The 13,200-nt window shown below is 43.9% G+C and overlaps 1 protein-coding gene across 1 annotated transcript in view; it reads right to left on the reverse strand.

Annotated features, from left to right (window-relative positions):
• Positions 1 to 13,200, reverse strand: part of TRAPPC9 (trafficking protein particle complex subunit 9) — an 815,095-nt gene that overhangs the window by 683,633 nt on the left and 118,262 nt on the right. The window contains exon 12 of the mRNA XM_073632292.1: positions 771 to 856. Coding sequence (XP_073488393.1) covers positions 771 to 856 — 86 coding nt within the window. The remainder of the gene's footprint in view (positions 1 to 770; positions 857 to 13,200) is intronic.

The following is a 13,200-nucleotide window of genomic DNA, read 5'->3' on the forward strand; positions in this document are numbered from 1 at the left end:
CGAAAGCAAGCGTGCATGAGTGTCCCCAGAGCAAGCGGCTTGCTCTGGGGGCACTGCTCAAGGAGAAAGAGCCAGAAGCACTAGCGGGGACCCGAGCAGAAGAGGATCGGGGCTACTCTGTGCAAAACCACTGCGCAGAACAGGTAAGCATAACATGTTTTTTATATTTATTTATTTTTTGAATCCTGCCTTTAATATCACATTTATTTGCAGATTAAAGTACCACTTTAAATATTTGCTGAACCCCAAATAATACATTGAGAAAAGTTGACATTGTCTACTAATATCCATTTTCACACGGTTGAAACATCCCAAAGTACCTGGAAATTTGACATTTGTTGGCAATTAAATGAAAATCTCATAAAATGCTAATTTTACGTGACCAGGGTTTATTTTTTTTTTTAACTGGTATTTTATGTCCTGACCACAATCAAAAAATTTAGGAAAAAACAAAGCCAAATTTAACTTTAAAATAAAACTAATGATGTCCTTCACTTTTATTATTTTTTAACAAGATTATAAACTGTTATTTTGTGTTTTAATTGGCATAAAATTGTTAAAAAATAAACATTTGCTACCAGGTGCATCCATGATACTGCAAAAGCATGACGGTAACTCTAACAAGCCCTACACTTCCTGCATGCTTTTTGGCAGCCTGTAAAAAATGGAGACAGCCCTGCTTTTTGTCAACAGATTGATTGAATTGTTTAAAAAGTATTTTTTTTTTGTACTGCATTAAATAAATAGTAATTGCAGACGCAGAAACTCACCATGGTCTCTACTCGTAGTTCAAAGGGCATAGGATTGTAAACCATCAGCTGAACTTCACACACATCTCCCTGTACCCACTGGAATTCTGAAAAAAGAGAAAACACACGTTTAAGGCAATAAAAACTCTGGACACATGCAAAAGCAGCCTTTCCTTAAAGTGTCCCTGTCATTAGTACATAGGAATTGCAAAAAAAATCTGCATAGTTAAAATTGTCACAACTGCCAAGCACAGAATTGCAGCCATGGCATGGACTTTGTGCTCTCCCCTACGTTCCTGAGGAAGTGGGTAATACCTCATGAAACGTGTAGAGCAGGGATATTCAATTAGCGGACCTCCAGCTGTTGCAGAACTACAAGTCCCATGAGGCATAGCAAGACTCTGACAGCCACAACCATGACACCCAGAGGCAGAGGCATGATGGGGCTTGTAGTTTTACAACAGCTGGAGGTCCGCTAATTGCTTATCCCTGGTGTAGAGGAAATAGGATCCTTGTCACAACTCTAAGGGTCCTTTCGCACTGGGGCGGGGGCGTCGTCGGCGGTAAAGCGCTTTACCGTCAGTATGCGCCCGCTAGCGGGGCGGTTTTACCCCCCTGTTAGCGCCCGAGAAACCACCGCAAAGCGCCTCTGCAGAGGCGCTTTGCCGGCGGTATAGCTGCGCCGTCCCATTGATTTCAATGGGCAGGAGCGGTAACACTCCGCTCCTTCACCGCTCCGAAGATGCTGCTGGCAGGACTTTTTTTACCGTCCTGCCAGCGCATCGCTCCAGTGTGAAAGCCCTCGGGGCTTTCACACTGGAATGAAAGCAGCGGCACTTTTGGGTCGGTTTGCAGGCGCCTTTATTAGCGCAATAGTGCCTGCAAACCGCCCCAGTGTGAAAGGACTCTAACAAGACCAAGTTTGATACATATACAATGGGGGAAATAATTATTTGATCCCCTGCAAATTTTGTAAGTTTGCCCACTTACAAAGAAATGAAGGGTCTATCATTTTTATCATAGGTGTTTTTTAAATGATAGAGGCAGAATATCAACCAAAAAAACAGAGAAAACATGTTACAAAAGTTATAAATTGAGTTGCAGTTCAGTGAGTAAAATAAGTATTTGACCCCCTACCAACCAACAATAATTCTGGCTCCCACAGACTGGCTACAGTATGTGCTCATGTGGTACACGGATTAGCCCTGTCAATTTAACAAGGTGCTCCTAACAACAATCTGTTATGTGTATAAAAGACACCTGTCCACAGAATCTTTTTCTTTCATTCAAACCTCACCATCATGGGCAAGACCAAAGAGCTGTCAAAGGACGTCGGGGACAAGATTGTAGACCTGCACAAGGCTGGGATGGGCTACAAGACCATCGGCAAGAAGCTTGGTGATGAGGACACAACTGTTGGAGAGATTTTTCACAAATGCAAGAAATACAAAATAACCATCAATTGCTCTCAGTCTGGAGCTCCGTGCAATTTTTCGCCTCATGGGGTGAGGGTGATCATGAGAAAAGTGAGGGATCAGCCCAGAACTACACAGGAGGAGCTTGTGAATGATCTCAAGGCAGTTGGGACCACAGTCACCAAACAAACCATTGGTAACATAATATGCTGCCATGGACTGAAATCCTGCAGCACATGCAAGGTCCCCCACCTCAAGAAGGTACGTGTACAGGCCCATCTGAAGCTTGCCAGGGAACATCTAAATGATTCACAGAATGATTGGGAGAAAGTGCTGTGGTCAGGTGAGACCAAAATTGATCTCTTTGGCATTAACGCGACTCGCTGTGTTTGGAGGGAAAAAAATGCAGACTAAGACCCTAAGAACACCATCCCTACAGTCAAGCACGTAGGTGGAAACATTATCTTTGGGGCTGCTTCTCTAACAGCTTTGGGGCCGTTTATCTACTTTAGGTACAGGCCGACTATGCTGCATTGAGGGGCCAATGGACGGGCCCATGTATTGTAAAATCTTGGATGAGAACCTTCTTCCCTCAGCCAGAACACTGAAGATGGGTCATGGATGGGTCTTCCAGCATAACAATGACCCAAAACATACTGCCAAGGCAACAAAGGAGTGGCTCAAGAAGAAACACATTAAGGTCATGGAGTGGCCTAGTCAGTCTCCAGACCTTAATCCTATAGAAAATTTATGGAGGGAGCTGAAACTTCGAGTTGCCAAGCGACAGCCAAGAAACCTTATGGATTTAGAGATGCCACTTTTACATTTTGGCCCAATGAATGCTCCTAAATCAAAATAAAATATAAGCAGTTTTTATCTTACGAAAGTGGAGCTACTATAATTATAACCAACTCTCTTTTGCTGTACAGAGAGAAACTAGTACAGACAGATTTTGAGAAAGTGTCTCACATGAATTCTAAAAGTAGCGCAGCATGATCCAAAATCAAGTGCAAGTTCTAGACAGGTACATGAATTTGACGCATGCTGCACCACTTTTCGAAAGCACGAGAGACGAATTTGCTAAATTTGTCTGTACCAGTCTTTATGAATTCTAGGGACTATGTCTAGGGATTTCCTGATTAGGAGTGAATTACATTAACCATTAAAATGAAGTAAAAACCTTTTTAAATGTTGTTAATAAAATTGTATATATTGTTTTAACAAGTGAGTAGTCCTTTGGCACATCCATTTTGTTTCATATTGTCTGCAGTCCTTATATAACTAGGATGTGGTGCCCTTTTATTTAGCCCACCACAACAACTATCTTATACTACGATTAAGCATCAGTAGTGGGCAAAACAAGTCAGTAAGGGGTGGCAGTGTGGAGTGTTTTCTGACTTGCTGGAACAATAAAGTTAATTATATCTTAACAGAACAGAAGTATACGGCTTAAAGAAGAAGTAGGGTCAAAGCTCTTTTGGTGTTACTTCTCCTGTAGGTCACAGGAGTGCATTTAGTTCTGCACTTCTGTGACCCAGATTCAGCAGACAGGTGCTAAAGCCCACTGTCGGCTGACATCACACAGCCGGTCCAGGCTTTTCAGGGATGCGGACAATAATGGTCGGGATCTTCCAAGATGCCTGACTGGTAGCTGGTTTAACATCTCAGCATTCTCCTAAGATCCTGAGCCCGTTGCTCCCCTTTCCTCCACAGCCCAGCAATCCAGTGAGTGCCGGAAGGGCAGATCAGAAATCATTGACTAATAGTCACCAGCTCTCTGCTCACTGAAGACCAAGAACTGAGCAATCAGCAGCTTTTGATCACTTAGATCTCTGTCTTAGAGGCGGCGGGGGGGGGGGGCAGATGCAACATTAGATCAATGTAGCATCCACCTAGGCGAGTATGACTGTTTATTTTTTTTAAATACCACACTTCTCCTTTAATTCATACACTGACTTGTGTGGGAGGAAAGGGTTCCCGGAGAAAGCGAGCACACCGGAGAAAGCGAGCACACACAGTTGGCATGCATGCAAGAGCATGACCTTAGAGCGGTACTGAAGGGTTACATCTACTATCATTACCATGGAGTATCAGAGCACGGATAAATGCAGCAGAGAGGCAAGGACCTCCTAATCATGAGAGTGACGTGAACCACTCTAACTGACTTCATGCCTGAACTTCTGATTCCCTGTGGTGAGGCGGTGCGGTTTAACTGCAGAGAAAGGCCAAACTGCAACGGGCTCAAAAAGGCGTTTCCAAAGCCGGAGCTTTAGAAACAAAGATGCAGCAGGCCGACATAGCCTGATATAAGTACTGGCGATTTCTGTCAGAGCTGAAAATCTTCTTCCATTACCACTCTAGATATGAACCCCTCCCCAATGCCAATTTAACAAGCCATAGAATTTCACGGTGCCTCACAACGTTGTTTAATGACAAAATCTACCAGTGCCTCGGCACAAATGCACTACAAATGGCGAACAACAAATCACGTTGCTCCAGTCAGCTCATCTTTCCGCGTCATTACACCGCGTTCTGTTCAAACAATCCCTTCGGTAACAAAGTTGTTTCCCTTAACCAATCCATAAATGTATTTTGCTTCATCATGCTTTGCTTTAACTGCTCCATTTAATAGATCATTGAGTGATGTTAAAAAGAAAACCAGTTTTAGCAGATACAAATAAACAAACATGTCATAAAAGTAATAAACGTGTCCCAAATAGGGCTATGGGCTCAAGATGGAAAACTGTAATTAGGCCTGTGTATCAAAAATTGGAACAACTTTCCATGTCATTAAACAAGACATAAAAAGATGTGCAACCTGCTCAAATCGTTTGAAAACGGAGGTCTTTGCTGCAAATTTTTTTTATCTGTTGCGTGCTATGCATTACATCATTGTACATTCATACCATTGGGTACCTCTCATTGGCCAAACAAACCTTGCAGAACAATGCTCGTTAGGGAGGGAGCTGTGATGGAGTAATGTATCGCTGGGTCTCTTAAAGAACAAGTCTGATTTATTTTTTTGTTACACTGTTCTATCCCTCAGAGGACAAAGTACATGCGGTAGTTTGCCCCATCTTCCTACGGGTTGTGAAAGGTTAGCTACATGATTGGACTGGGTCTAGATGTCCCAACAGCCATCCAACAATACAGCTAACAAGAAGACACTGATGCATTGATAGCTGGTGCTCATCTCAGGCTCCACGAACCTGTCTGAGACCAGAGTCGGCAAGAGGAATGCAGAGGGACAGGGGACTGACACAACCCCACCCCCCTCTACATTAATCTTGTCTGTGCTCGTCTTGGGGCAGTGCTTGGAGCCAAAGATAGGCACTGGCTATCAATGCAGCCATCCCCTAGCTAGCTGTGTTGTAGGACGGCCATAGAGGGAGGAAGGGGGTAGGGTTGGATGGGGTTTTCCCGTGCAACCGTGTAGCTAGCCTTTGACACCACATGTACTTTGTTCCCTGGGGTAATAAGAAATGAGACTTCTTAATTAATGGAGGACCTAAAGAATGCCACATAATATAATCTCCTTTATATTTACCAACAATGTACAGCAAAGACATATATGTTTGGCTATAAAATTATTATATGGTTTCGGTAGGTCTGCGCAATACACAAGGGTTGTCAAAGGGCTCATCCAAATTATTGTGGTAATGTGCTTTTTATAGCAACAATCAAGGCAAATGTTGTAGTGACCTTTGTGCTGAATGGCAACCCAACATACCTAAGCAATGCATTAGCATTTTAGCACACAGATGTAAACCTTGTGAGCATTGTATTTGTAGTTTGGATCTCCAATGGTCCGACACACACCCCCACCTCCCAAACAGCGCTCCTTCTCCCTATTGTGACTGAGCACTGTGCAGGGTGTGCGTCAGACCGCTGACTTCTGTGTTGTGCAGCAGTCAGGATATCCATCATGTTGCCAAAACAGAGCATTTTAACCATTGTTGCAGCTCAATGGTGCAGAAAAAAAAAAATTAACAACGCCCTTGGGTTCCTGGAGGACTGGGCCGACTTCTCAGTTGGTCACCAGTACTATAGAAGGGACGGACTGCACCTAAATGAGGAGGGTGCAGATCAGCTGGGAGTAAAGATGGCCAAAAAAGTTATAGGGGTTTTTAAACTAGGTGACCGGGGGAGGGCCCAAAGGTAGAGATAGTCAGCGGGGAGCATATTCCAGAGGGTAGTATTGGGGGCATTAGTGGTAGGTTGACTAAAGCACATAAACCCAAGGTAAGTATAGTAACAAGGCCTAGTTGCAATCTCGGAATACCCAATAAGAGGATAGTATGCGACCGGTCTAAACTGCACGGCATGCTCACCAATGCCAGGAGCCTGGCAGACAAGAGGGGTGAACTAGAGATACTGTTGTACGAGGAGGATTTGGATTTTGTGGGAATTTCAGAGACCTGGTTCAACAGCTCTCATGATTGGCTAGCAACCATTCAAAGGTATACCCTTTATCGCAGGGATAGAGAGGGTAAAAAGGGGGGAGGGGTATGCCTATATATCAAGAATAATGTAAAAGGGGAATGTGAGAGATGACATCACTAAGGGAGCTAGGGAGGAGGTGGAATCCCTATGGGTAGAGCTCCAAAGGGATGAAGCTAAGGGGAAAATAATACTGGGAGTATGCTATAGGCCCCCTAACCTGAGGGAGGAGAGGGAGATGGATCTCCTATCACAATTTGGATTAGCAACAAGGATGGGACGTGTCATCATAATGGGGAATTTTAATTATCCAGACATAGACTGGGCAGAGGGAACCACGCTTTCGTCTAAGGCTCGCCAGTTCCTAAATGTCTTGCAGGACAATTTCATGGTTCAGAGGTAGACGCACCAACTAGAAATGTGAAAAAGAAGAACCCCTGGAGTGGGATTTTGAAGGCACTACCAAAAGAATAGTATACAAATATGATATAAATGTATTTTAGAAAAGAGACATGGAATATAAAACATGATGATGGATACAAAAATCAAATATATGCAAACTGAGTATACAGATTCCTATGCTGGTTACAATATTTTGTAATGATTCTCAAGGGATTATCCTGATCTGGGGGTTTGTGAGAATACAAAAGATCCTGCCTAGTACGTGAAGTGGCGCCTCTATAGGCTTTCTTGAGCGAAGTACCTGAATAGCCCCTCTGCAGCAGTCTGTCACGCAATTTGATGACGTACTATCATTGGTACAGTGCCATCTTACTCTCAGGTACTGACTGTAGGGTATATATCTTATTAGGGTCTGTGAATGGAAACTTGAGGCATGCAATATAGTATTGCAAGATGTGGCCTTGCGGTACAGACTGCTGCAGAGGGTGCCATCGTCACATCTGGATATATCCACATTGAGTAAGGAGATTCTACTCGCACTAGAAGACATAGTAAATGTCAGATTAAAGTCATTTCTATTCATTCTATCCGGACACAAAGACAACAGCTCCAGAGGGCCATCCCACATGGCGAAAACGTCATCGATACACCTGAACCAAATCAAAAAGTGGTCCGTATATATCGACAAGGCTTCGTCGGTGAGGAACATATTCTCCCACTCCCCCAGCATGTCCCCATCGCTACCCCACCTAAATGTAATCCAGAAGAGACAGGATAAACTTGTTGTATCCCCAAGCGTTACTGGATCTACTGATTACCAACAATACAGACCTGATCACGGATGTGGAAATACGGGGCAATTTAGGAAACAGCGATCACAGGTCAATTGGCTTCAGTATCAATCACACAAATAGGAAACATAAGGGGAATACAAAGACACTGAATTTCAAAAGAGCCAACTTCCCTAAACTACGAACCTTATTAAAAGGCATTGGGATAAAATCTTAGGAACAAAGAACACAGAAGAGAGATAGGTTTGCTTTAAGAGCATATTAAATAAAGGCATTAGCCAATGCATCCCATTGGCTAAAAAATGTAAAAATGCATATAAAAGCAAAGGAGAAGGCCTTCAAAAAATACAAGAGGGATCATCATCAGCATTCAGACTTTATAAAGAATGCAACAAGAAATGTAAGGGTGCAATTAGGCACCCTTATAAAATAAAACACGAAAGACACATAGCGGAGGAAAGCAAAAAAAATACCAAGAAATTGTTTAAGTATGTAAAACAGTAAAAAAGGGGGGACAGACCATATGAGGAAGGACATCTGGTTACAAAGGATGGGAAGATGGCAAAGGTATTGAATCTATTCTTCTCTATAGTCTTAACGAGGGAATAGGGGGCTTCTGTAACCTAAACTGCAGTGTTTATCCACATGACACATCACAGGAAGCACCTCCATGGTTAACAGAGGACAGAATAAAAATTAGACTTGGGAAACTTAACATTATTATATCACCGGGACCAGATGGCTTGCACCCAAGGGTACTTAGGGAACTCAGTCAAGTAATTGCAAGACCATTGTTCCTAATTTTTACTGACAGTCTACTGACTGGAATGGTACCAGCTGATTGGAGAAAAGCCAATGCAGCACCAATATTTAAAAAGGGCCCAAAGTACATCCCTGGGAATTACAGACCAGTTAGCCTAACATCAATAGTATGCAGGCTCTTGGAGAGGATGATAAGGGAATATATACAAGATTTTAGTAATGAGAATGGTATAATTAGCAGTAATCAGCATGGATTCATGAAGAATTGTTCTTGCCAAACCAATCTATTAACCTTCTATGAGGAGGTGAGTCGCCATCTAGATAAAGTAAGGCCCTTAGATGTGGTGTATTTGGATTTTGCATGGACCATAGGGTGAGTACATGGATTGAAAACTGGCTACAAGGGCGAGTTCAGATGGTGGTGATAAATGGGGAGTACTTGGAGTGGTCAGGGGTGGGTAGTGGGGTCCCCCAGGGTTCTGTGCTGGTACCAATCCTATTTAATATTTTCATAAACGACCTAGAGGATGGGGTAAACAGTTCAATCTCTGTATTTGCGGATTATACTAAGCTACGCAGGGCAATAACTTCTCCGCAGGATGTAGAAACCTTGCAAAAAGATCTGAACAAATTAACGGGGTGGGCAACTACATGGCAAATGAGGTTTAATGTAAAAAAATGTAAAATAATGCATTTGGGTAGCAAAAATATGAATGCAATCTATACAATGGGGGGGGGAACCTCTGGGGGAATCTAGGATGGAAAAGGACCTGGGGGTCCTAGTAGATGATAGGCTCAGCAATGGCATGCAATGCCAAACTGCTGCTAACAGAATATTGGCATGCATTGAAAAGGGGATCAACTCCAGAGATAAAACGATAATTCTCTCGCTCTACAAGACTCTGGTCCGGCCACATCTAGAGTATGCTGTCCAGTTCTGGGCACCAGTCCTCAGGAAGGATGTACTGAAAATGGAGTACAAAGAAGGGCAACAAAGCTAATAAAGGATCTGGAGGATGTTAGTTATGAGGAAAGGTTGCGAGCACTGAACGTATTCTCTCTGGAGAAGAGACGCTTGAGAGGGGATATGATTTTAATTTACAAATACCGTACTGGTGACTCCACAATAGGGATAAAACTTTTTCACGGGAAGGGATTTTAACAAGACACGTGGCCACTCATTAAAATGAGAAGAAAAGAGGTTTAACCTTAAACTACGTAGAGGGTTCTTTACTGTAAGAGTCGCAAGGATGTGGAATTCCCTTCCACAGGCGGTGGTCTCAGTGGGGAGCATCGATTGTTTCAAAAAACTATTTGATTTGCACCTGAACGACCGCAACATACAGGGATATACAGTGCAACACTGACATATAATCACACACATAGGTTGGACTTGATGTACTTGTGTCTTTTTTCAACCTCACCTACTATGTACCTATGTAACTAATTTACCCAACCTGACTAAATTACAGTAACAAGAAAACAAAGCATCAACTGGGCTTTGGGATATGCATTGGGACGCACAGGAAGCCTAATCAAAATTAACGGGCTGCCTAAATGCAACAAATTCACACTCAAAATTTGGTACATTACCCACCAGCCAGGATGGATACCCCTGGCAGGTAACATGAGCAAATGAAAGATGCAAGGTCTAATGGATAACTCTGTGTTCACCAGAGCACCCCAACCCTAGTGGCCTCCAGGCCACTTACCTGCAAGCTATTACCAGGTCGAGGCCATCAGGATGACCCCACCATGGGGTCGCAAAAACAGGACTATGATGCAGAGATAGGGTACAAAATAGCAGAAGGTCAGAGCATGAGTAATAGTCGATGCAGGTGGCAGGCAAGAGCACAGTCAGTGTTCAGGCAAAGGTCAAGGCAGGCAGAAGACTAGTCTGTAGAGGTTGAGGTAGGCAGCAGAGATGACATTGGTCAGTATCCTGGCTGTGGTCAAGGCAGACAGTAGGGCAAGAGCGTAACAGAACAGGCAGAGTTCACAATGGGGGCAGGAGATATGAGCAAGGTCAGACAGCCCAGCTTAGCAACAGGTGACTCAAGAACAACAGGTATCTAGTGTACAAGGTAGCTAGCAGGAAAACACAACACTGGCCACCATAAACAAAGGCGTTTAAATACTTTTCAAGGCGTGTGAGTACACCCAGTCTCAGCTATGCACATCACTGCATGCTAAGGCATGGCACTAACACGTGCAACCAGCCAGAATGTTGCACTTGCCATAATCTGGCAAGTGCAACATACTGCAAACAGACACGACATGCCAGGTCCTGGTTCAGAATAGGGAATGGTAACGGAGGATTATGGTAGTACATATGGATTTACGCTAACCTCAATCGCCACCTGAGTTTAGAGCAGGTGTGCATGTCACATACCTGGTAGTGGAGCGCGATGCTATTAGGAAGCCCTCTCTTACACCTTCAGCTTGAGGCCTCCTGGTAATGTAACAGGAGGCACAAGGGCAAGGAGCGGCACGAGTGCCTTTGTTTTCTTCCAGCAGCTGGTGCAGGTAGGTGACCAGTATGTGCATGGAGTCAAGCCAGACGACAGAAAGAGCTGATGGTGGCCGGTACTCGACAGGCGAGATCGTCAGAAGGAGCTTGGTGGCCACTGGCTGGGAGCAGGTGGACGACAGCATGTACTAGGCTGAAAATTGGGTGGTCAGCAGGCACTTGACCAGCGAATGGATGGTCTGCAGGTACAAAGCTGGCAGGCGTGTACCAGGCTGGAAGATGGCCAATCAGTAAGCACTGGGTAGGTAAGTAATAGCAGGTAAGCAAGATCAGGCTAGCTGCGTCAGTAACTTATGGATGGATCAGGTACAAGAAGGAAACAGAAGAGTAGTCAGGTTTAGGCCGGAGTCAAAAGCAGTAGGACAAGTCAAGAACAAGCGGAAGGTAGAGACGGATTCCAGAGACAAGCCGGGTATGTGCAGGTGGAGTTCAGAAGTGGTCAGAAGCAGGCCAGGTCAGCAACAAATGGTCAAGCACAAGAACGGGTCATTAGGTACCAAGAAAATGTTGAAGACCAAACAGCAAGAACCTGGCTTAGCAGATCTATTTAAATAGTCCGTTTGGCGCCAGCATTAGTGACAGGCACCTCAGCGCGCATAATCCTGCATAGTCATGCTCGGCCATTTGCTGTCCTACGCACCCATATGTGCTCTGATGCACCATTTTGTGCATGGGCAAGCCTTTCCTGACCGCACTTATCCTATAACACTAGTCTATATATAAAAAAAAAGTATTCTCAACAGCCAGCCACAAGTAGTTTTCTATTTCCATCTCAAACACGTGCTTTTGGCCTCTGCTTCTATCACCGCAGCGGGTACGATAATTTAAAACAAGCTGTAAACCCAGACATGTCTGTGAGCCGCTGTTTGATGTCAACTCTGCTAAATAATTTTGGCTGCCACCGCTAATTATTAATTAATACAGACGAGGAACGACAGAAGCATGACAGACTGATGACTAAAGGCTGAAGAAACAAATTCAATTATTGATCTCCGGGTTTGACGCTGGAAGAGGGGACAGGGAAATATACGAGTGCGCTGCCCGAGTACGAGGCCAAATTTGGCTTCTGGGGTTTGAACGCCATTGTGAGATCTCCAAGGCCCCTTAAGGCTCAATTCCTCATGTTGTTTGGACAAGAAATAAAACAAAAAGTTGGACAAGAGAACAGCTGATCGTGTTCTCTGCCAGGCACAAATCTATTTGCAAGAAGGGAGTTTGGGCTCGTGACCTCGACGGGTAATGAAGTAAACACTAAAGTAATTTCATTACAGGATGACCATCGGAGTGGTTGGCCCAGAGTGGTCAGGCTCGTGAGTGAACTTTATTACCAAAATAAAATACCTGTTCCTAGCATCATGTTTCTCCCTGTCCTAAAGGCAGTCCAGAGGGCTGTAAAATATATATTGTATGTAATGCGTTTGGAAACACGTTTAATGGGCAATTTACTCCGCAGCTGAAAAGTGAAGAAACTGGAAGACAACGGCAGAGGAACACAAAGATGGACATCATTGTAGATGTACAATTATATGCAATTAAAGCTCATTTATTAGCAGTAAAGAAGTTACAGTTATGCCAGGCAATTAGTTAAAGTGTTTTTAAACCAAAAACTATTTTAGTAGTGTCGGATAAAGTATTTAAGGATTTGAGCCCCATTTAAGTTTTAACTGATGTCCATGTCTCCGCTAGATAAATTCACTATCCCCAAAAAAGAAAAGTGATGGGAAATCTAAAAGGTAACAGTTGTCACCAGAACAAGAGGCGGGGGAAGCCATCCATTGGGAACACTTGTTCTAAGAAAGGGATTTCCCTCATTTCAGAGACATTTCTTCTCACTTCCTGTTGCACGACCAGAACAAGAAGTTAAAGCCTGTCTTTAAATTGTCTGTTGTGGGGCTGCCCCCCTACTGCAAGGGTTAAATGCTCAATTAGGTCTAGGGGACCAGAAAAAGAACTTGTAATTATCGATTTCTCTTCTCCCCCACAGCCGGTGCTGTCCTCTTCTCCTCTACCCTCTGGTGGTGGACTGTCCCTTGGCGTCCTAGGCTATGGGACCTACGTTGCAGTTGGTGATGTCAGAAGGCCTGCGACTGCTGAAACATAGGGGAGAAGAG

Source organism: Aquarana catesbeiana, linkage group LG05, assembly GCF_042186555.1.
Source record: "Aquarana catesbeiana isolate 2022-GZ linkage group LG05, ASM4218655v1, whole genome shotgun sequence".
NCBI lineage: Eukaryota > Metazoa > Chordata > Amphibia > Anura > Ranidae > Aquarana > Aquarana catesbeiana.